Source organism: Urtica dioica, chromosome 5 (genome assembly GCF_054948205.1).
Source record: "Urtica dioica subsp. dioica isolate 48M chromosome 5, U.dioica_male_clone48M_v1_H2, whole genome shotgun sequence".
Lineage (NCBI taxonomy): Eukaryota > Viridiplantae > Streptophyta > Magnoliopsida > Rosales > Urticaceae > Urtica > Urtica dioica.
In genome coordinates this window covers 3,328,619-3,352,807 of record NC_142760.1, presented here as the reverse complement: position 1 = coordinate 3,352,807, position 24,189 = coordinate 3,328,619, and the positions used below count along the sequence as shown (strand labels likewise).

The following is a 24,189-nucleotide window of genomic DNA, read 5'->3' as shown; positions in this document are numbered from 1 at the left end:
CCGTCCTCCTCGACTACCCTGGCATCGTTATGCCCATTTGAAAATCCCACAATTCTGATATTTCTAAAATCCTTTCAAAATAAAGTGAGACCTCCACTCAAACCCTTTATTTCCACTATGAAACCGTTATTATCGACTTTGCTCCCAATCGGAAACAACATCAAGGTAGGCTTTGCTTACCTCAGAAACAACGTCGGTCCTCAAAAATCATATCGAATTTTTGCTCCCAATCGAGGTAGGCTTCGAGATCATTCTTCCCATGGAATGGAGGCACCTTCACTCGGACATGGGTTAGTTCGTCTTGATTTTGATATCAGCCGTAGCTTCTTTCCGTCCCCCGCTCATCGTCTTGTCATCATTTTGGTGTGGCGATTGTCTTCGCCGATGTATCAGCGTTAATAGTCTTGTCGATGCAGTCGGTATTCGCCTTGGTCATCGCTCCCAGACTCATCAAGATATTGGCGGAGCGCATACTTTGATTGTCTTCTCGCGACTGACAGGTTAGGAGTTCGTGGTGGTGGAAGTTCTGGTGGTGCGGGAGGTCGTATGATGACTTCTTCGAGGATGATGAATCTACAGGCACGAAAAGTGAACCAACAATGCCTTTGAGAAGACATCTGAAATCCAAATGCTGAGAAGAAGAAAATAAAAGTAAAAACTAAAATGAAAGAAATAAAAATAGAACTCAAAGTTAACTTTGATAGAACTAAACTCTTATACCACTTGATATGAACTCGTCGGAGTTCAAATTTTGAGCGGACAATATATCAAAAAGTTCGGGTATAGACGAAGCTTTCGAATTAGGATGGATTGAATGATGTCACAATGAATTGCGTAATTTTCGTTGATAAATCGGACGAACGTCACAAAAACTCGAGCACAAATTCTTGATAACTTCTAAAATTAAGAGAATCCTCTCTAATCACACAAAAACACTTTTTCATATATTTTCCAAGATGCTCATCTAGAGCTTACACACAGTTATATATAGTCTAGATAATAACGTCTAGACACAAACCTTACATATTCTAATTCAATGGGTCATAATACCAAGAATTGAATGAAAACATATCCACTAATTAAATAAAATAAACTCTCTAAATTCATGAAAATAAAACCCCAAATAAATAGAGTGGATTACACGACATACAAATAAAATAAAACAAATGATTATTATAGTGAGGTGATGCTCTTGATTTCTTCATTGGTAAATTAACCCGAATAAATTATTAATTAAGTTTCAATCCTGCCGAAATTCCAACATTTTTTAGATAGCAAAATTCTAATTAGGGGTGTAATCGGGTTTGAGTTAATCGGTTTTTTCATGCGCTATCAATCCGAACCGCTACAACTAATTTTTTAGTTTTAAAACTCAAACCAACCCAATTGAAAGGTAAAACAAACCAAACCAACAAAAAAATAATCGGGTTGGTTTTTTCGAATTTTAATTCTCGACAAATGACTTTATAACTCGAATGAAAATCATACGCATATTTTTAAGAAATTTGTAACTTACTAGGCCATTCCAAATATCACGTTTGAGATATAGTCAACGTTTGAAAACTTATAAAAAAAATAGTCAAACAGATGAGGTGTCACTTGAATAAGCCATTTAAATTTTCCATTTTGCCATTCCAACCGTTTTTTTTTTCATACAGTGATTCATCACTTTTTCTCTCTCATACAATTTTTTTTTTCATCAAAACTTCAAAAATCCATATTTTCATCAAAACTTCATCCCTTTGTGTTGGATGAAAAATCTTGTCTACTACTGTAGAATTCCGCCGGAGTGATATTTAAGTCAAATATAATTTTCATTGGCTATTTTCTTATTAGTTTGCATATGTTGCATACATCCCATTTTATAGTTTAGTTTTAACTACAAATCTACAAAGCTCTATTTTTAATTATCAAATCTTCATGTATTCGCAAATAATAAAGTATAATATTGAGTATTTTTTTTATTTAATTATAATATTATTAAAAAATGATATATTTTTAACAATAGTACATATAAAAATATTTACAATCTTAAAAAAATTAAAGGATTAACACTATCGGGTAATTTGGTTCAACCAAATCTCACGACTATAAAAAAATCAAACCAACCCGAAACAGTTGCGATTTGATTGGTTACAACCTAAACTTCATCGAATTTTAATGAGACGATTTTAAAAAGAGTGCGGTTTGATTTGGATGATCGGATTATTCGGTTTAGCGGTTTTCATTACCACCCCTAATTATAATCATTAAAACAGAAATTTCAACTAGAATGTGAAAATAAAGGTTCGCAGTAAGATCAATTTCATTAACGAAATAATAAAACTCCCGGCAAAAAGTAAAAAGAAAGAAAAAGAAAAAGAAGAGAAGTGAAGTGAAATTCAATTTTCAAAATAATCACCGCTCGTTCAGATCTGTATGCATGAATGTGATGTGAGTAAGTTAGCGAAGAGAGAGAGAGAGAGAGAGAGAACAGTACGGACACTCATACCATTGCATTGCCTCTCTCGCATTTTTGTTTTCTTTCTTCTTTTGAGGAAGAAGATAAAGAACTCTCGACAATGGCAGGGACCGAGGCAGACTTCGATCTCAGAGTAAGCCTATTCTACTATTCTTCTATACATTTCCTCTCAGACTCTCCGCTGTTTCTTATTCTTCTTCTTCTTCTTCTTCACAGCTTTCATCTCAGTCTAGCTTCACGATGGGGTGAGTTAGTTCTCTCTAATAGCTAGGGTTTTGCACTTTCATTGATTGATTTAATCCGTTTTTGTTTGTCTTCAGAGAATACGCCTTTGCAGATGTCGGAAACTTGGAGCATTGCCTCAAGTATTTGAATCAGTCGCTCGTCACTTTCGGTTTCCCGGCCTCGCTCGATCTCTTTGCCAGCGATCCAGTACGTTTTTTTGGTTGGTTGATTCCGATCCAACGCCTTTCCATTCCGATTCGACCGTGTTGAGTTTTTTTTTTTCTTTTTAGGTTTCAATTGCGCGTACCTGCAACTGCATATACGCTTTGATTCAGCAGAGACAGCGAGATGTTGAATTCCGAGACTCTGCGAATGATCAGAGACAAAGGTATAGTTATTTTCAGATATTTTTTCTTCCGTTGTACTGTTTTTTTTTTTTTTTTTCATTGTTCGTCTTTCAATGTTATAGACTGTTGTCGGACATTACAAGACTAGAAGCTAAAGTTGAGAGGCTTGAGGGACAGTTACAAGTAAAAGATAGAGAGATAGCAACGATTACGAGAACGGTTAAGAGGCTTTGCTTATTTTAGTTTTGCTGTTTGAAATGGGATTCCTTTTGTATGTTCTGCTAAATTGTTTTTGGATTGTGTTTTAGGAAGCCAAGTCCAGTGCAGCTTTCAAATCCCAGATTGAAAAACTTCAACAAGAGAGAGATGAGTTTCAAAGAATGGTCATTGGTAATCAGGTGCCGACCTTTTAGTTTATGTTTCATTTAGATCTCTGTTGGATTTATATATATATATATATATATATATATATGTATATATATGTATATATATATGTATATATACTTTAATACTAATATTAGATGCCAATGTTTCTGAAGCAAGTAAGGACTCAGCAAATACATGAGACGAAGAAAAAGGAAAAAGAATACATAAAATTGCAGGTAGTTTATCTGCTATTTGTAGGCTAAGCCCTCAGAGAGAATAACTATGAAGATTTAAATTTAGAGTTTGTGTTGCAGGAGAAGTTAAATCAAGTATTAATGGAGAAGAAGAAGGAATCTAGATCGGGCATGGAAATTATGAATTTGCTTCAGGTAGTATTAGCCTTCAGTTTATTTACTTTCATCTATTCGACTGTAACATTTAATTATTCTGGTAAAATAGTTCATGTTGCAAGCTTTAGCTTGGATTCTGATGCGCAAATTTTTGGGATTGCTCTCTACTACCGTTAGATAGGCCTAAATAATGGTCTTATAACTTCGATTTCATGTAGTTCATTTGGAGATGATTTATTTTATTGGCTTGGTGTGTGTGTGTGTGTAGAAAGAAGGCCGTCAGCGTGGAACATGGAATGGAAAGAAGACTGACAATGATTTTTATAAAAAAATTGTATGAGATAATCTTTTTCATAACTGTGCTTTTATCATAGGTTGACTTGTTCATTGTTGTATGACTAACTTGACCCGTGTATTTGATCTTAGGTGGATGCATATGAAGCCAAAAATCAAGAATTGCAGCAAGAAAATTCCGACTTAAAGACACTGTTACGGTCGATGCAGGTAACGCTTCCGTATTGAATGGCTTGTTCCTTCGTTGAATTTCAGTATGACATTTTTTTTTTTAATTCTGCTTTTACAATTTGTGGCTTCTTTTTTTTTGGCTTTTTTTTTAACACTAATTTTTATTTTCCTAGTCTATACTATTAAATTTTCATTTTCCATTGCTATCCTGAGAACTCAGTTCTTGTTGTATGCTCTGTAGCCTAATGAATGGATCTGCTGAGGATAGGTCTCCTATGTAACTAGCCATATTAATTTAGAAGAGTAGCTATGCTTGATCGTAAAAGCTATTCAGTTGGATTCTCACGTCTCTTTGTGCTTTTTCTGTACTTATATGATTCAGTCTGAAAAGATTCTTCAAAACTTGTTTCTGTCGCTCATGAATGGTTATTCCCTTGTGCTTCTATAACTTATTACTGTTGTCGTTTTGTGATGTGCATCTCTTTGTTTTAGAAGAAAATAAATAAATACAATAATAAGGAAGGGAAAGAAAGCTTCAGTTGGATTGAAGCAAGATACAAACTACAGAGTCTAAAATTAGCAAGTAGATAGTTTTCTTTTGAGTTCTAACCAAGTGGTTTATGGCTGAGTAATCCTTCAGGTGGACATGCGCGATTTCATAAACGCCCCAAATGGGTTGTCTAAACAATCTTCAGCTTCAAACGACGGACTCGAAACCGATGCTGGACATTCTCCATTTGGTGGTAGAACGGTATGTTATCATTTTTTTTTTCAATTGTATATCATCGTTCAGCCCTTGCATCTCTACTATTAGTTTTGACTATGAAGTTTTACTATTTCAGGATGTCCTTGACCTGCCTTTCCACATGGCTAGAGACCAAATAGAAGAAAGTCTCCGAACTAAGATTGCTTCGATTAAGGTAGTTTGTTTTTTCATCAGGAAGATGTTCATCTATCTAGTGGATTCTGTAGTTGACTAATGAACTTTTTCTGTATTGGTACGTTTTATTGTTTTACTGGTTAACTTTCAAAAAGGAGCGGATGGGTCAGTTGCAAGATGCTCAGAAAGGAGCGGAAGTTACTTCTGAAGCAACCGAAAGGGAACTTGAGCTTGAAGCTCAGCTTGTTGAGGCGAGGAGCATCATTCAAGAACAGGTTTAGAACTTTTTATTTATGTGATTATTATTAAAAATTGGAGTTTTTTTTTTTTTTTTTTTTTTTGGAATTGTGCATGGTCGAGGTGGCTCTTAAGTTTTGATATAATCGCTGAGGATTGCAATCAATACCTCACGCGGTAGTTTGAGATAAGCCTTTGTTTAGCACTTTTAATTTTATAGACACTGCAAGGGTATAAGTATCTAGAATTTCTCGATAGTTTTAAAATTGAATAGGCATTGCTGCGAAGGGGAACGCGCACTCAAGTTGTTATCCAACTTGTCATTGGATTGAGCTGTTTTTCTCTGGCTTGTCCTAGTAAAACTCTTGGCTTTATTTTTGCTTTTATCTTTTTTTTTTTCAGGCTTCTATTATGTCTAAACATCTTGCTAAATCTGAGAGGCCCGGGTGATTCTCCAGTCTTGTTCTCATTTTCACTGTAAGCAAATTTAAGACTTATTATGAATTTATGCAGGCTGAATGACCATTTTAGTTCTAACAGGGATGGCATCGTCTCGTCACCAGCTGAGGTATAATTCATATTTATTTTTTGTAATTAGTATTTAGTTAAGGGGGTGATTTTAGAATAATTACTAATATGTTGGCCTATATATAGAAGCTTGAAATACTCATTTTTTAGGAGGAAAAATAGATTGTCGGGAAGCTTAGGCTTTTGTGAGAGTTCCGGGTATCTTGTAATTTTTATAATTTTTATTGAATTATGGAAGTTACTCATCAGGTGGTATCAGAGGGACATGGAAATTTCCGAAAAGCCTAAGCTTTCTTTCAATCTATTTATCCTCAAATGATACTAACAAATAATTCTAAAATCACCCCTTAAGATACTAGTTCTTTGTGTTTTGAATTTCGAAATGGTTTATTGGTCTATCGATGGTGATAGGTAAAATCGAGAATGATCAAATTAATGCCTATTTGTCGTGTTTTCTGTCATAGCTACTTTGTGATAGTTTTGCCTTTAAACTGGGGTCTAATGCTGTACAATGTTTTACCTGGTTTGATTAAGTTTTTGTTATTTTCAGGGTCTGTAAATAGATTAGCAAAATCCTGATTTACAATGAGGAAAGTCATCCAATTTTAGGATGTGTTGAAGTCGGTTTCTAGAGCAATGTTGAAGAATTGCAGACACAAAAATCTTGGTGGACTTTTTCTGTAGTGAATGATTGAGGAAATATCATGTTGAGATTTAACAGGCAATTAACTGTACTGCCAATGTAATTATTTATCTAGCTTTTCCTAGTTTGTAGGCTTTATAGCCCCTTTTGATTAAGATTTGTTTTGTATTTCTAGTTGCTACATTAACAACATCTAACGTATTACATTCAGATGCTCTCTTTATGAAATACAGTCGAAATTCTGAAACGAAAATCAAGAAGTTTATATCCAGTTGCATGCATAAAGAGGGAAATGATTAAAAAAAGGGTAAATATCTCTTTATAAGCTTATAAAAAAACTTATTAAGTTCTTAAAATAACTTTAACAAATAGTCATTTTTGGTATTTTTATGATTTAGTTATGGACTTGTGGTAAATCAAAGGCTTCTACCAGAAATAAAAGTATTTCAATCGAGCATAAAGTCATGTGCGAGACGCAATTTTTGCTGGCTAAGAATAAGAATACTGTTTACGATTAGAAAAATTATATAGACTAAGCCACTTCAAACGTGGAAAATGCAATCTAGCCAACGTTTCAGCTAAGTTTCAAACATAGCCACAATTGATGACATGGCTTTTATTAGTCATTTAACAATTTACATGTTTATTTTTGTTTAAAAGTCGGCTGAATATCTCGCCTATTTATTTTGGTTTATTTTCGTTTATTTATTACACGCATAAATAAAAATTAACGATTCACAAGTTACTTATTTTAATCAATATTTAATTTGTTTCTTATATTATATTCATTAATGATTTTCCTTTTAAATATTCAAATTTGAATCCAAGCGTGTACTAAGTCTAATGATGTTGTTGACTTTCTTATTAGTAGGACTCAAACGTTAGCTACTATTTTATTTTCAGTCATTTAAACCACACAAGGGTATATTCGATATTTCATAGTCGTAAATTTCAGTAAATGGCTAGATTACAAAATTTACCAAACGTGGGCTAGATCTTAAATACCACGTTTCGAAAAGGTTACGTTGCTAGTTTGCCCAATTCCCTTAATTATGATGCAAAACTCAAATGAATAATATCTCATATATTGCATCATTCATTACTATCAAAATTTATTTATTTTCTCAAAGTAGTACAAATAAGAATATTTTTCCACATTTTGGGACACCAGAAATAATTACTATCTCATATATTAGACCCTTAATTTTTCACATTTTGGGACACCAGTAATAATTACTATCTAAAATGTGGACTATAGGCACGAATGATATTATAATTTATTTTAGCGCGTTTTTTTGCGGTAAATCACAGTTTCTAACTAATTAGTTCTCGACTTCTTGCGAAAACCCACCAAATTTCGTGATATCTCAATCCTTACTTTTAACACATTTTGTAGGACATTTTTCATGGCGGGAAAGCTAATTTCAGTTCCAACATTTAATTCTAATTTCGAAGAACACCAATTTTAGTGTCCCTTCCATATTTTGTCATTGGTAACACTACTCTCTTAAACCAATTAGAGATAACTTAAAATGGAAGTAGTACATGTAACTCTCAAGTGACAAGAAGATGTAAAAGAACATTAGATTTTATCCTAATTCGTTCTAAAACTGACCAATGTCCAAGATGCAAAAGAACACTAGATTTTATCCTAGTTTTCTCTAAAATTGACCATTCACTAATCTTAGAGATCTTTCCACTATTAGAAAGTCACTTAGTCGTTGAGTAACACGTTCGAAGGAAAACCTTGGTCCCTTAGTCCCTTGCTTTCAAACTCTCTCAACCTTATAGTAGTGTCCAATTAAGCTAACATGTTAGTGTTAGTGTTTTGTACAATCTTGATCATAAGGACTTAATCTGTTTGCTAATGAATGACTATTTATAAAAATTGAGAGAGATAATCATAAGAGACATATAGAGTTTCGAAATTTGAGAATATATTCTACTTGTTATTATGAATTGTGAATTTACCAGTATATATAGAGTTACAGAAAAAAGAGAAGAATTAAATTAGAATACTCTCAACACTTACATCAGAAAATACAAAGTAATAAATACACACAACTTTCGATATTAAAGTCCAAACGTTGGTGGTGATTCCGAGGTCGTGACAGCGTGGTCGGTCTGGTTGGGAAGACGAGCTAAATTTCAACACTCCTCTTCAAGCTTGATGGTAAATATTGAGAAGATCAAGCTTGTTACACAGCTCGGAAAAACTAGCTCGATGGAAAGGCTCGGTGAGGATATCAGCCACTTGATGACGAGTCGAAATATACTCCATTTTAGTAATATTTGAATCTATCTTTTCACCGATAAAGTGGCGATCGATATCAATATGCTTAGTCCAGTCATGATGAACTGGATTCTTTGCAATACTTAGCGCAGCTTGATTATCACACAGGAACTTAATAGGACTCTCGAGCTTGATCTTGAGGTCGTTCAGTATCCGATTCAACCATAAGCCTTCGCAAACTTCATTAGCTAGCGACCTGAGTTCGGCTTCTGCACTGCTTCGAGAACAACAGTTTGTTTCTTGCTTCTCCAGGTGACGAGATTACCCCATACTTTAAAAAATTGAAAACTGGACTAATGTACTATAATGCTGTTTTAAAATGGCTTAATTTCAATTGTGTCAATAGTTCCATGACAATTAATATGGTTAAATTCTTATAATGAAATTTGAGGTGCACACGTGGACCCACAAGGGAGAGTGCGTTGCAGTGCTGGCAAGAGCCAACAAACATTTGCCATTTTTTTTTTTTTTTTCTTCTTGTGGCTACATTATTTATTATTAGTTTTGAGTTGTTTTTGTCCGTGGTAAATATGACTAATTTGGTCAGCGCACCAACAGCCACATTTTAATATTGTTTTTATATATTTGGTGGGAAAGTCACAACAACCGCCGAATTCCCTCTACTTGTTTTTTCTTTTGATTTCTTCGATTCCCCAACTATTTTGCTCTAATCCACTGTGGCCACATAAAACTCTAGTATTATAATTATCCAATTTAAAATCACCACGTCACTCTAAAAATACTAAAGTGCAACAAATGTGGTTCTTGAGGCTGCCACCGTAGATTCTCTTACATAAATACTAATATTTTAACACCACTTTACCAACATCAATTATAAATATTTACAATTTATTAATAAATAAGTTTTAAATATTATAATATCTTTAATAAATTCGATCACAAAATTCAAGATTTTGTGATCAATTAGTCATAAATTCTCAATTCGTGATCAATCGATCATGAAATTCCGATATTCACAACCAATTCGATCACAAATTATATGTAATTCGTGATCAATTGATCATGAAAATTAGAAAATTTGTGATAATTTGATCACAAAATACAAGATTTTGTGACTAATTAGCCATAAATTCTCTAATTTTTGTTACCAATTTTTTTTAATAGTACTATAATTTTTTTTACAACTCATTTATTAATAAATCTGTAAATTTTTTATTATTATTGATTTTGGTAAAGTGATATTGAAATGATAATATTCAGATAAATTTTCCATTATGTTATTCTTTAGCTTCACACAAAAGGCATAATAAAAATCAAGTATAAATATAATGGAGATTTTATTTTTATTTTTTATGAATTTTTTATTTTTGAGAAAATTTTATGATTAGATATACACATTAAATAATATAAGCACCACTTTAAGCGAAATTTATTTACACTTGTTTTGGAAAATGGAACCATCACCAACATCTACTCACTTTTATCATAATAGCAAAATCATTTCACATGTTTACCATTATCATAACAAAAACGTCCATTATTTAGATTTAGTGTCACTACTAAAAATCCTATATGATCCCTGGTTCAGTAAATATTTTTTTTTATCTTCAAAAGACTATTTAGCATATTTTACATTTTTACCAAAAAAAAAAAATTTAAGAAAAAAAAATTAAAAAAGAGCTTACAACGCAAATAAGATGGAGTATAAAACAAATCAAAACAAAAGAAAGAGAGAAAAGAAGAGAGAGAGAGAGAGAGAATAAAGAATCGCTTATACGTCTCTCTCCCTCTGTGAGCTTTCCTTCGTCTCTTTCTTTCGCTTCTCTCTTTGGGCAGAGAGAGAGAGAGAGAGAGAGAGAATAGTGGCAAGCCAAACCCATATTCTTCTCCTTCTTCGAGCTCGCCCAAGTCCGGGAAAAGTTATTTCCCAACTTTTTTTCCGCTTTTATTTTGGCTCCAACAGAACTTGAAAAAAAAATGTTGGTGGCGAATAGCTTTGATCTATGGCAAAAAGACACTTTCTTTTCGGCGGCCGAGGAGGTTCAAGAATCTACCGATATGTATGTACAACTTCCATCTTCTCTATTATTTCTTTCGCGTTTAGTTTTTTTTTTTTTTTTGGTGGGTTTCTGAATTTTTCGAGCGCTATGTTATTGTTGACGATTTTTCAAATCAGTCACGAATTACTGGTTTCGATTTTTGTATTCAATCCTGAATTGGATTTCGTAGGGTTTGTGAAACCGTTTCTTGACCGATTTTAGTTGAGTTCTGTTTTGTCTATGTTATCTATATTTTTTTTTCCTGTTACTTTGCTGTTTAAGTTTTCTTTCATCAATGATCTTTAATCACCTCCGAGATTAATAATAATAATAAAAGAAGCAATTTGCTCTCTTTCGAACCTGAGTAAACAAATTGGCATGGTATTTTTTTATTATTAAAACTAAAAAAGAATTATTTTTGTGGGTTTTCTTTGTAGAATGGAATCAGCGTACCGGCGATGGGTTAGAGAGAGGAGAGAGAGAGTGCCATCAGAGAGCCTTGATGAGCTATCAAGAGAGCTTCAAACTACTTTAGGTACTGCAAAATGGCAGGTAAAAAGTTTTTGACCAACAATCCATGTTTGTTTTGCTGAATAATATTTAATTTTTAAAGTACTTTAACATATTGAAGTTCAAGTTCAACTCAAGAGACCAATATTGTAGAAATCTTTTTGTATTCAATTCTACTTTGATTCCTTAACAAATGGCTCATATGGTCAAATTCTATCCAAGCTCAACTAAGAAGAAAACCGAGCAGTCTTTTTTTTTTTTTTTTTTTTTTTTTTTTTTTAATTTAATTTTAAATTCTGGTTAATTAAATTGTCTCAAATATTCTACTTTGATTCCTTAACAAATGGCACATATGGTCAATTCTTTCCAAGCTCCTCTGCAAAGAAACAATTACTTTTTTCTGGTTAATTTAATGTTTTATCTCATATTTTGTTTTCTGGTTTGCACAATAATATATATATATATATATATATATATATATATATATATATATATTATATTATGGGCATGGAATTTAGCTAGAGGAGTTTGAGAGGGCTGTGAGATTGAGCTATGGACACCGTGGCGAGGACAAGTCAGCGGCTCGACACAGTCAGTTTATTTCGGCCATCGAAACTCAAATCTCTCTCGCGGAATCGGCGCTGAGAGAATCTCTGAGCGAAGAAGGAAATAAGCCTCTTCGATGGGTCAACCTTGACGAAGAAGAGCGCGACGATTTCGCCGCCTTTCTATCGGGTTCATCTCCTAACCAAATCGCCCGCGAAGAAACTGAGCTCGGAACCCCGAAGAAGAAGCCGTTCCTCGAAACTAGCCTCCGATCCAGTGCTTCAAGCAAGAGAGACGAAGTTAAAGTTAGTACTACGAAGAACGGCGAAATAGCTTGTCACGTAGACAGAGCGACTAATGCGAGAAGAGCGTGGAATAGCGGAGAATTACGGATTGTGATTCCCAGCGAAGACGAACCGAGAAATCAACCGGGGTCTGAATTCAAGGATACGCCCAAAGTAAAGGACTCGAGATTCGCTCTGTGGAAGATGAGATGCCGAGTGGAAGAAACTACTGAAACGATGAACCGGTCCAACGCGGTAATCTTTTAACAACAAGGTGAATCAAAGAGAATACTTTTGATATTTTTTTTGGTCTTTAAACTTTTTTTTTTTTTTTTTTTCCTTATCTGCAGCTTCAAGGGACTTTTGCATTCATGATATTGTTCTTTTTTATTGGTAAGCTCTTTTATTTCCATGAACTATCCCATGAAAATTCCACAAGTAATTCATAGAATAGCTGCATTAATGATAGCCGTCTTTTTTTATTTTATTTTTGCTTGAATTAGCCGTCTTTTTTATTGGTAATCTCTTGATCTATCCCATAAAAGGTAGGGAAACTCCACAATATCTCTTTAAAGGTGGTAATTCATAGAGTAGTTATGATTTTCGAAGACGATTTTTGAGGAATATAGGGAGAAAAAATAATACTATGGAATAAAAAAAATAAAAGAATTATTCGAGGGATTAAGTTTGGAAAGAGGGTAATTTGTACTAAACTGTGTTATGCGTACTCATGAGACTGATGTCATATAGTTGATGACTTGGTTCTGATGATTCAGAACTTTAGAAACTGATTTGATATATAATCAGATAAGAAATACTTGATTTTGATTAATAAGCTTTCGAAAAAAAAAAAAAAAACTTTAGATCGTGAACGATAACCGGTATATTATATGTTGTTTTATTCCTTGCAAAGTCCTGGTTCTAATTGTAAAATTTTATATGCAGTGCTATTTCTGGTGTCCATATCAAGTGAATGGTATAAAGGGCATGGTATATGACAGGGAAAGGTAAGAGAATATCAAGCCCTTTATTAGAACGAGATTAAATTCGCTTAGCGTTTAATCTTCCGTGTTTTTACAGAGGCTTTCGTTCTGGTGGGCTACATGATGACCTCTCAGAAGCTTCCGAGCGCGAGTGTCCCGTGATTGAATTCTGATGCTACCGAAAAAAAGAAAAAAGAAGAACAAAGATAAAAGAATCAAAGGGTTGATATGGATTTTATTTTATTCTGACTTTGAGCTCTGAACTATAAACATGGCTTGTGAATAAAGATTTGTTACAGAAGCTATATTGGCCTAAAAATTTGTTTCTCATGAGTTATTTTATGTCTCTCTTTTGTGATTTTGAAGCTTGGGTTCCTCGAAATGTAAATAGTCAATTTCTGTTAAAATTTCAGTTATGATTATATGATATTAATATGACATGTGATGTTATTAATCAGGGAGAAGGAAGATAAGAGGATTTTATGTTGATAGCAACAAGCAACCAGATAAAGGCACTGATCCATTCTTGTATTAATATAGAAATTAATATATTAAAGCGTTGGTCAGATTAAAGTTGACATCAGAAATAATATATGTTAGTTGTTAGTGTAAACGAATCTCCCTCTCAAAGTAGTTAATCAACTATATTATTTTATTTATGTATAAAAAAAAAAGAAGTTAAATCAATTAAATTGTTAATGTTACTTATGCATAAAGATCGTCAGAGTTCTTTTGTGGTTGGTGACTAGATTAAAATAGCGGATAGAGTGTTAGCCTAAGCTCCCAACAAACTTGAAATAAATGTGTAGCATAAATTTCAAAGATTGCACATGTTGAACCAACCAGTGAATTTAAGGAGGATGATCATGCAGAGATATGATATAATAATAAATCAAATATTTTAATTTAGTAACTATTATACAGCGTAACTCAGATATTATTCTTTGTAGCTAAACTTAGTCACACGAACCTGTATCACAAGTTCGCTGGATCTAATTAGAGAAATTTGGTAAATATTATCATAACTTACCAAAGCATAATATTTGACTATAAAAAAGGGATATATTAATGATCTTTTGCCTCACAACAATGGTATATTTGTTTAACAAAAAAAAAAAAAAAAACTATGGTATATTTGTGCCAATTGCTCAGAATTGGTGGGGTGTGACAAGGCACTGTAATAATCTTAAAGAAATGATAATACGCATGCTTATCGCGTAGATGTTTAAAGCTTAAACCATTTTATATGGATGTAGAGTCATACTTGGACAGTTTTTCTCTCACGCCACTAATCTTATAACCTGATGAGAAAAAATGACTACGCATTAAGAAGCAACGTTCATGCAATTGCAACATTTCAAAAGATAATTAAAAACCATTCACCTCTCGTGGGGGGAGAAAAAAAATCTTACCATTGAATTAAGCCTTTTTCTATTTTCTTTCTATTAGCAACTATAGCAAGTGGATGTTTGGTCACTAATACAAGAGTACCACTAGATTATCATGACTTTCCCTACAGTGGAGGCAAACAAAATTTTGACAACTTGTTTGAGAGACAGTGAAAGATCATTGACCTTCACACGCCAAACAATTGATGTCACTTGGGGAAAAAAAAAAATCAATCTGTTTATGGTAGAAATTTGTCAACAATTTATTTTACCGGCATAGAAAGCATTCCTCCGCTAATCTTAGCCCCGAGTGTCCTCGTCCATGCATTTGTACAAACTACACTTGACCAAACGAAGACCCGAATAGCATGATTTCACGATCGAAGATAGGATCTTCCTTTGAATGTCCTTGTACTCCAAAGCCAGCTTTACATCCCAGCCAAGATTCTCACTGTAAATTTTATCGTAACATGAAAAAATTTCAGTGGGTAAAATTTCCTAGTGAAAAAAAAAAAAAAAACGATTTAGCGAAATGGTGTGACCTGTCGGCAAGATCTGATTCAGCAACCGGGTCCATCAAGTCAGTAAACAAGTCGTAGAGTTGTTTCAGGATCTCCATTTCACTCTCCAAGCTTTCCTGTAGCTGTAAATGTACAAGAGCAAGGCTACGTGAGAACACATAGCGTTGAACAAAAAATTGGACTCCCGACTGTAATACGAAGCGACACATCAGCACAATAGATATATAAGTGCGAGAGCATGATGGAGTTAGAAGGAAATAGAGAGAATTACAAGGACTTCTGAGTGCAACATTGGATATCCGAAGGTCCTAAAGTAGGCGAGTAATGGCGATGGAAGTCCGTAGTGAAAAATCTTGTGGTTACGTGAGAACCAAGTACCCCTTGCCATGTGAGTCACACTGCGTAGCTCTCCCTCGTCACTTTCGTTGTTGTCGTTGTCAAAATATTCAAGAGCTGCGGTAAAAAAAATAAAAAAAAAATAAAAACCATACTTTGACCTAAATATTCTCATGAAAGTTACCTAGCAGGAAGACGTCATAGGGATTGTCTCCTTTGGGTATAAAGCCGTAGAAGGTGATCAGATGAGAAGAGGGATGGTTTCCATAGCTAAGGAAACATTCTTCTCCTTTGGCACATGGTCTAGACAGAGAGAATTTTATGGTATTTGTCGCAGAATCAACTTTTCCGTAGTTCGTGATGTGTGGGTTTAGCTGTGAATGAATGAAACACGAGGTAAGAAAGATGAGATTGTCAAACAGACGGGGCTTGTGTTCTTTTTCACATTGTTATAGAGAGTGGTCCAGAGTATTTAAAGAGTAGCTTTACTTCTATATTTGTAACGTTCGTCTTTTATTGTTAAATTTCTCGTCGTGTTTTCTTAGTATTTGAAATTAGAAAGCAACTGTAAAAAGATTGAAGATAAACCACGATAAACACCTATAACTGGTTGCTTTTAATTGATATTTATATAATTGTATTGTTTTAATCAACCACCCAATATAAGGGTTGTCCAGGTCATTTTGATTTATTAGTCAAATTCTCAAGACTTCTTTTCGGCTCACATTGATGCACTATGTTTGAGAGAACTTGAAAGCATCTACACATGAGAATAATAAACTTTTGTGACTGGAAAACAAAGGTAAAAAAAAGTAAACACATACCGAATGGTTTAGAAAACCAGCGACCGGAACCAAACACGTCCTAAGTTCTCCATCAGGAAACATTATTTTCATGCTATTTGAGTACCAGAGTTCACAAGCCCATAGGAAATTTTCCCATGTGAATAGGTGTCGCGGAAATACATCAGGATACTCATTACACAGTGGGATAATTAGCTCATCATATTCGGTTCGCAAGTGCTGCACCAAAAAAAAAAAAAAAAAGATATAGTAAAGTTATATGGTTAGTATTTAATCATCATATATGTTTTTTTTTAATAGCAGGGGTACTTCTATATAATTAACTCTTCATCGTATTCCAAAAGAAAACAGCCATATTTTCTGAAATAACAGTGGCAGTGAACATCTACGACATTACAAGTTTTTATCACAGAAAGGATGATATGATGGACAAACAAGAATTCTCACTTGTAATACCACAACACCGAAAAACAAGAACGCATAACACAACTGATAAACTCAGGATGAAAATCAAGTAAGATAAATAGGAATAACGCAGGAACGAGCAAGCTAAGAGGCTCCGTTCTTTGTAACAAAAAGAACACTCACTCATTACATGATAAAGGAAAATAAAAAAAATGTTCGAGTACTCTTCCACTGTTCGGAAGTACGCCCTCTGGCTCTGGCATGTGTGATAAACACTCTGGTGTCCTTTTTTTTTGTTTTTGAATAGAAGAGACGTTATATATTGTATATCATCTGATGGAAGAATCCGTGTTACAAAACTGGGTTAAAAAGTTATCAAGTGCTCTTTAAGCACATGTTGCGAAATTTGTGGATTTCCCAATTCAATCCGCTGGATAGTCTTGATCATTGACTTGAATGAGACTAGCAACCTTGAGAAGGGATTGTCTTGAAGTGTAATAACATCCTACTTGATAGAGAATCTCATGATCTAGGGTTTCCGATTAGTGGGTCGTCCCCAATGTCTTTAGCCCTTGAAAACCTGAATATGACATCCGTACTCCCTAACCCCGGGGGAAGGATATCTTCCACCCTATCTAGGAGAAATGTGTGCTTATTTCAAATTCGGGTTCATTTGTCCTCAGCCACGAAGTCCTTGCTGTGATCTAGCTCCCAAGTTGCATCGATGAGGCCATTAAACACCTCTTGAAAACAAATCAGACTGGGAGATTTTCGACAAACTGGCGAACAAATCTCCAGTGCGATGTAGATGGCTATCTTACATCAAGTATAGAAGATAGCTCTCTCGACCCATATAAACCCCGATTTGATTGGTATTGTGAAGATCAACACCATTCGGGTCTTCTTGTACTTTTCGTGAGCCAAAATAGTCGGGGTCACTCAATAGATGGATGTGAAGAACACTTTCCTTAAGGTGGTCATGACGAGTAAGTCTACATTGGGCTTTGACGATGCCAAAAGGACACTAAGGTTTGTAACCTCAAGAAATTTATCTATGTCCTGGAACAATCCCCTTGAACACGGGGTTGAGAGGTTTGCTACAAGCAATTTAGAAGAATAACGACCACACCCTTTTCTTTCATGGAAAGAGGGAGATCATTAAGACTCTGATCACGAGGCATGTAAGACTGAAACTATAGTAACAAATGAAGAATAGGAACTACCTCTTTTGCTTGTGTGATCTCATCAAAAAGCATACAGCCTTCCAACACCATGATCGCATCTAACCCCAAACTCAACCCTGCAGCATTTATTATAAAGGTTGGATTACAGAAAATGGAGGACATTATCCCTTGCAAGGTGAGAAGATAAAACAGATTCCAATGTGATCATGTGAATGCATTTTCATGTTATACCAAGTTCGTACCTGTATGAAATTCATCTGGCAGTGTATCGAAGTAGAGGCTAAACTGTGATTCCTTATTATACTTCTCCTTCATGCTCCACAGCATCAGCATCGTCTCAGATGATATTTCGCTCCTCTTAACTAATATATGAAACTGCAATGAGAGAAGAAAAAATAATGATAAAGCACAACTTCTATTCTCGGCACTAATAAATTAAGACATGTCAGTTGGTTTTCTGAATAAACAACTCAGTAATTATAAAAAAAAATGTAAACATATAATAAAGTATACACTACCTATTAGAATGGTCGGTCAGTAGAAATATTTACGGTTATCTATAGTATCCTCTTGCTCGTTAATATAAGATGTAGGTAGTAGTTTTATTTATTCCTGATTGTGGTGATACATACCCTCTAGTTTGTTAGCTGTGTATTATTTCAAGAGCCATACTGCATGATTAATAGTGTTCTATCAGCCCCATTCACCAACTTACAGTAAACATTACTTCTAGTGTTTTGTACTTAGCTGGTGTCTTATATCCATGCATGTAAACCTAAATATGGATGTGAAAACAAGCATCCACCAGAGATATTGGGCAGTAAACAAAGACTGGTGAGGATTTTGAAGTTCAGTAGGAATAAACATAGCGCATATATGTTAATAACTCATGAGTATTAAAAGAAGCAAAATCAAAATGTATAATTCAAACATACCATGTCAGACATTTTCAGGAGCTCCTCCGAGATTATTAAGGAAGTAGGTATCTCCAGAGCAGTATCTCCAACTTCCAAACCTTCTCGTGAAATGGCTCCTCTACCAGCTCCTTCAACACCTGCATGATAAACGAGTCCAATAAAGCATGAACGACTTGAGATTGCCCATCCTTGTTTTAGATGTCAATTAGTCTTTCAAACGTTATATTTTCCCAACTGCATGTCTAAGGACTGAAATATGAAACATACCTTTGATTGATTAACGAGAAGGTTACTACAGAAACAAAGACATGATTACTTACAAGCAATCTGCAATCTTGACACCATGCCGTTGTCTTCACCCCACTTCACCAAGAGATTCTCTCTCTCAGGTAAACAATCTTCTACGATCACAGATCTCATACTATCCTCATTCCCCAAGACACCAATTTTTGAAATAATAGAAGAACGTAATTCTGTCAAGATGTCCTTCTGTGGGCGTGTGCAATTGCAGAGAGAATTCTCTACAAGATGTAGGATTGAATTGAGAGCGGCAATCTCATTTCTGAGACTATAGAAGTCAGATGGTAAGCTCGTATCATCTTCCAGAAAATAAAGCTCGACCTGCAGGTCCAGAGTTTAATTATACAATAAGGACTTCCAGACAAAACCTCTTGTTTCACCCGCAGATTTCACACAGAATCTGTTCATGACGGAGTTCTTAGACAAAGTACCAATTCACAAATGACTTTAAAAATACTCTGATTGGCATCAGAGTATTTCTAAAGTAGAAAGTTACCTCATCTAATTTTATTATTCTTTCGAATTGAAGCAGTGCGTCCAATGAAGCAGAGATCTCATCGGGATTTGAGAAATTCTTGATAAGTATATGCTCCTTGGTTATGAATCCATTTGATTGCAGCAAGTTCTAAGAAATACCAAGGCAGAAACAGAAATAAGATTTCATTTTGTGTTTGGCAAGGAATTATTCTAGTTTCTGCAAAGTGCTTCAGGTTCACTCTACGAACTAGGAACTATTACAGCATAACAAGACGGAGTAAAGTATATTTGTAATCTGCACTTGTCTCACCTTCTTTTTGTTATAAAATGGGTCTGCTTCTGAAAGCTTAGGTTCAAATGAGCAACCAATTTCTGATGTGTTGGTTTCAGAAGCTGAATATGGCTGCAAAATATGAAATCTAACACATGACTCCTCATATCAAAAGGAAACTGTATAGGCACATAATTGAAAAGAAACAAGAGATTTTGTTCCCTCTCTTGTTCTGTGTTTTTGTTATGGTTGAGCTACTGCAACCTGTTTCGATTAATAATAAAAAAATCGTCTCCATTTATTATCATAAACAGATAGGGAACGAAGATCCGAATCAAACTGTAGACACAGAACTTATACTTTTGCGAACATGGAAATCAGCAAGAAATACATGAGAGTATCCATACAATTTTGATGTCTGTACCGAGTTGGACTGAAGAGTTTTACCTTTCATCAACAATAAAAATTAAATAGAAAAGAACAGCCAGTATTTTTCAAGTTTCAGCCATTAATGGACAATTTAATAAAACGAGTAACTGGATGTGATCGAAAAAAGAAGCAGACGAAAGATTCTAACACAGGACAGGATAAAGATAATTCAAAACCTTAACCTAGCAAAATACAATTGAGCATATCAAGTGATTTTAATCTTTTTAGAAAGAACATAATAGTTTTCATTCTTTCTTGTTTTCTTGGTCATAAGTTTAGAACAAAATTGACGAATAGATAATCCTCCTAAAGCTCGAAATTGATCAAACGATTCAAGACTCATTGAATATCTGACAGTGAATCAGACGATTGATCACGTCCTGTTTGGTTGCTACAAAGCTTGTGCTAATTACAACAGAGTAAAAACGAACTAAACAAATTCTAAATCCGCAAATAGATCTGTCGAGAAACAAAATGCAAGTAACGAAGAATGAAGATTCTGGATTTCGTTCGTACAGTGTCGGTTTCTCTTTATCCAAACACGGAAATAGCACACTGGATAAAGCCGCAAAATCAATTTGAAGGAAAATTAAATGAACTGAGAGAGAGAGAGAGAGAGAGACGATTTACCCTGGAAACCTCCATTGAAAAACCTAGAAACCGAAATGGTTGTTCCAAAGGATGAGCGAGCGAGAGAGAGAGAGAGAGAGAGAGAGAGAGAGAGAGAGCTTCGAAGTCGAAGTAGAAGATAGGACTAGCTGGGAAGGAAGTGAAATGTATTGGAAATTCGAAGAAGGTCCTTCAAGTACTCAATTTTGGCGCTTAAAGGTGGAAAACTACCGATGCAGTTTATACTCTGGGCTGGACTCGATCAGCCCATGTAAAAACATATAGAACGAAATTACCTTTGCTACCGATTTTTCAACTTTAATGTCATGGGTGTCGTCTTGATCACTAAAAATCCAAGAATATTGCATATTTCCTCCTTTCCCTAATATTTCATCCTCCTTCAAATATATATAATGATAATTTTTTTTAAAATTTCAACTTTTTTGGGATTTTTTAAATAAAGGAGAAAACCATCCAAATTATGAGTTAAGCCACTATTTTCGAAATTAAAAAAGAAACAAATTTCTATATAATTAAGTCACTAAAAATATTTAAATTGTTAAATAACTAACCTTTCGTTAATTAGAAATAAATAGTAATTCGGCTAATATGTCATTAAGTAGACCTTTTGAACATTCTCTATATATACATTTGTGTGTATTAGGTCAATTTGATTATTTACGTAAATTTGGCCATGTTTATAAAAAAGCGTGGTTATTCATTTAAAATTAAATGAAAAAGTGACTATATAGCGATTTTATTATATTTCTAAGACTATATATCTAACAAACCTTAAAAAAAAGTGGTCAAGTTTTTATAAGTTTTGACCTTCAAAATCTATATTGATGTCATTTTCTCATAAATATAACCTGTTTTCTAATAGAACTTGTAAAGAGTAAATTTGCATCGATTTTATCCTTGATCCTCTCTTTGTCAAACTCCATAGGTTGTATCAGTATTCATCTTCATCATTATCAATATCGACGTCGTCTTCGTCATCATCGCCGTACTCAACATCATCACCGTCAACGAGCCATATGGTTTGGGAATGTGTTCATTTTATTTATTTTCACTTTTTTTTTATGAAACTTATACTAGATATGTTTTTACTTTAAGTCTTTAACGGTCACCCAAATTCCATACATTAACATAACTTCATCCATAAATAATTAAACGAGCTGCGAAAAGTTTAGGACAACAATAAGTTTTTTTTATGATACGTTCTAAACTACGAAATGGGACCCAAGTAAAACTAGAGAAGTATTGTGAAGTGGAAATCCCATACACAAGGCTCAATCCTGACTTATGGACGAAGTTAGAGGGAGCTATTTGAAAAAATAAATATAAGGGATACTTATTTCAATAAAATTAAAAGTAGTTTTTTCTTTCTTTCATTGTCGTGAAGATTTATGTTGCGCGTGGCGGCGATTCAAGACCAAATTTTTTTCTTCTTTAAAAAAAAGAAAAAAGAAACACGTCCCTTTTCACGTGTTAAAAAACTAATCCATTCTGTGACCTGTGTTATTCTCTTCATTTTCCCTTTTTTCTTTTCCAAAGAAACTTTAAGCTATGGTTTATATATATGGTTTATATATATACACACGCGCATATTTGAAGTTTGAAGAACTAAATGTCTCAATATAAAATCTAAAAGTCTAAATTCGTGAGCTATTTAAAAACCTACTCAAATGACACGTGCGATACTCAAACAAGTATGAAAAGAAGATCACAAATTCGGTATTAAAATTGAGAATGCTCAAAATAATGATCATCTCCAACTACCCGATTCAAAATGGGATAACCCCACTAGAACTGACTATTTCTAAGAGAATTAACAAATCAAGATAACATTTTTTTTTTTCATGTTTGAGAGATTATTATTAGGCCAAGAATCTAAACATTAGGTACATTATATCGCAAACTAGTGTCCATTAAAATAATAAAAATATCATTATGGACCTTCCAAATGTAACCTACATAGCTAGTATTCCTCCCTTTCTGTTGGGAATTCTATGATTGGAATAAAGTATTTTAATCTTATAAAAAAAAAAATCAGCAATGTAATCATACAATATATTTTCTCTAGTAAATAACAATGTGATAATAATGTGCACCATCAACTCGAATTTCACTCTTCACATTGGTGATTTCGTCACTCTCCTTCTCCAACAAGGTGGTTTTGGGACAAGGTTAGATAGTGAGGATTCTCGTGGCGGTGAGTTCGTTTGGGATCAACGAAGGTGTGGGATTTGCACTTGTTCGACGAGATGGTTTCGGGACAAGGTAAGGTGAGTTAGGGCTTTTATATTCAGTTTTTATTTGAGAATTTCAACCGCGTCGTGGAGGTGGCATAGTTGTTGGAGCGCCTCCGAGGTCAAGACTGATTCACGAAGTTAAAGCCATATTAATTTAGGTTTATTTTTTAACGAATTCATCGACCATCGGATTCACCTTCGGCAACAATTCCTCTGAATCCCACCACCAGCGAGGCCGAGATCAGCGTTTTTAGTGCCGACCGGAGGTGAGATTTCCGAGGCAGTGTCGGCGTAGATAACGATGACGATACAACATGTGTCGGCACCATCGTGGATTGAAGCTTTTTCTCGTCCCGATAACCCTTTTTTTAGTAATATTTGGAACATTTATCAAATGTATTTATTAAACTTATTAATGATGTTGCTAAATGGTAGAAAGATAATTTACCACAAAATTATCCTCGCATGAGGAAAACGTGTAGAGATAACAGAGAAATATTGACGAAATGGGCAACAGTGCAGCAAAACAAGAGTTCAGAGAAATGTTTGCAACAAATTTGAATTGAGGGTGCACATTGTTACCGCGGTATGAGTTGAGGGGGGAATATTGTAATTTATCGTAACAATAATCGTTGTTATAAAATTAAGGCAAACTAGTAACCTTATATAAACTTAATTTTGTCCACATTAACCACCCAGTAAACATAGTAAAAAAAATAATTAAAAAGTAAATTTAGAAAATTATATTTCACTAAAGTATTATATGTGTAATAATATAGCTTATACGACTAATAATATACTACTTAAATGAGTGTAGAAAATATTTGACGAAATTAAAACTAATTATATATTAAACAAGACACTTTTAATTTTAGGCCCGACCTATATTAGATAGGGTCATAGCCTGATTGGAAACATGATTATCTAAAAATTATCATGCAAAGTACGCTTTTGCGAAGCTTGTCCCTATTTTATGATCCACATGTTAATACATGACTAGTAGTAAAGATGGTTGCATTAGGGAAATTAGTAACATCTTCCCCTTCTACAAAGTCACTGATGCAAATAGGACAAATATCTCCAAAAGCCCCTCCCTACCGGATAAGAATGTCACTACAACGACAACTTGATCAAGTTGATTTTTTGGATAATTATTAATAATATACTTCTTAAAAA

The 24,189-nt window shown here is 34.1% G+C and overlaps 3 protein-coding genes across 9 annotated transcripts; 2 read left to right on the top strand and 1 right to left on the bottom strand.

The window, feature by feature from the left end:
* The first annotated feature begins 2,401 nt into the window (after nt 1–2,401).
* On the top strand, nt 2,402–6,683 carry LOC149394860 (uncharacterized). Of its 6 annotated transcripts, none has more exons than XR_016297171.1 (16): nt 2,402–2,594; nt 2,678–2,706; nt 2,782–2,893; nt 2,977–3,074; nt 3,156–3,252; nt 3,342–3,431; nt 3,573–3,635; nt 3,714–3,788; nt 4,018–4,083; nt 4,176–4,253; nt 4,855–4,965; nt 5,057–5,134; nt 5,250–5,369; nt 5,734–5,808; nt 5,872–5,899; nt 6,410–6,683. XR_016297171.1 is itself a non-coding variant. In XM_089615644.1 (16 exons), exons 1-16 carry the CDS (start codon nt 2,562–2,564, stop codon nt 6,416–6,418), a joined length of 1,131 nt encoding a protein of 376 aa, XP_089471770.1. In that variant the 5' UTR covers nt 2,402–2,561; the 3' UTR covers nt 6,419–6,683. The 6 variants fall into 6 exon arrangements, 4 of the variants coding, with proteins under 4 accessions (XP_089471770.1, XP_089471769.1, XP_089471768.1 ...); XR_016297172.1 differs by having other exon boundaries at nt 5,863–5,899; XM_089615644.1 differs by having other exon boundaries at nt 5,734–5,777.
* A 3,797-nt stretch (nt 6,684–10,480) lies between these two features.
* LOC149394859 (Syntaxin/t-SNARE family protein) lies at nt 10,481–13,476 on the top strand. 2 transcript variants are annotated; one of them, XR_016297148.1, is made up of 6 exons: nt 10,481–10,816; nt 11,233–11,347; nt 11,824–12,409; nt 12,486–12,528; nt 13,081–13,142; nt 13,216–13,476. XR_016297148.1 is itself a non-coding variant. In XM_089615608.1 (6 exons), exons 1-5 carry the CDS (start codon nt 10,734–10,736, stop codon nt 13,131–13,133), a joined length of 861 nt encoding a protein of 286 aa, XP_089471734.1. In that variant the 5' UTR covers nt 10,482–10,733; the 3' UTR covers nt 13,134–13,142; nt 13,216–13,476. The 2 variants fall into 2 exon arrangements, 1 of the variants encoding a protein (XP_089471734.1); XM_089615608.1 differs by having other exon boundaries at nt 10,482–10,816; nt 11,824–12,390.
* Nucleotides 13,477–14,496: 1,020 nt separating this feature from the next.
* Nucleotides 14,497–20,864, bottom strand: LOC149394858 (SET domain-containing protein). The gene is made up of 12 exons (XM_089615296.1): nt 20,780–20,864; nt 19,760–19,852; nt 19,469–19,597; nt 18,993–19,293; nt 18,691–18,809; nt 17,998–18,130; nt 17,795–17,871; nt 16,188–16,385; nt 15,548–15,737; nt 15,299–15,480; nt 15,049–15,149; nt 14,497–14,957 (listed from the first exon to the last, which is right to left on the bottom strand). The coding sequence occupies exons 1-12, from the start codon at nt 20,792–20,794 to the stop codon at nt 14,807–14,809; spliced, it is 1,689 nt and encodes a 562-aa protein (XP_089471422.1). The 5' UTR covers nt 20,795–20,864; the 3' UTR covers nt 14,497–14,806.
* Nucleotides 20,865–24,189: the final 3,325 nt, after the last annotated feature.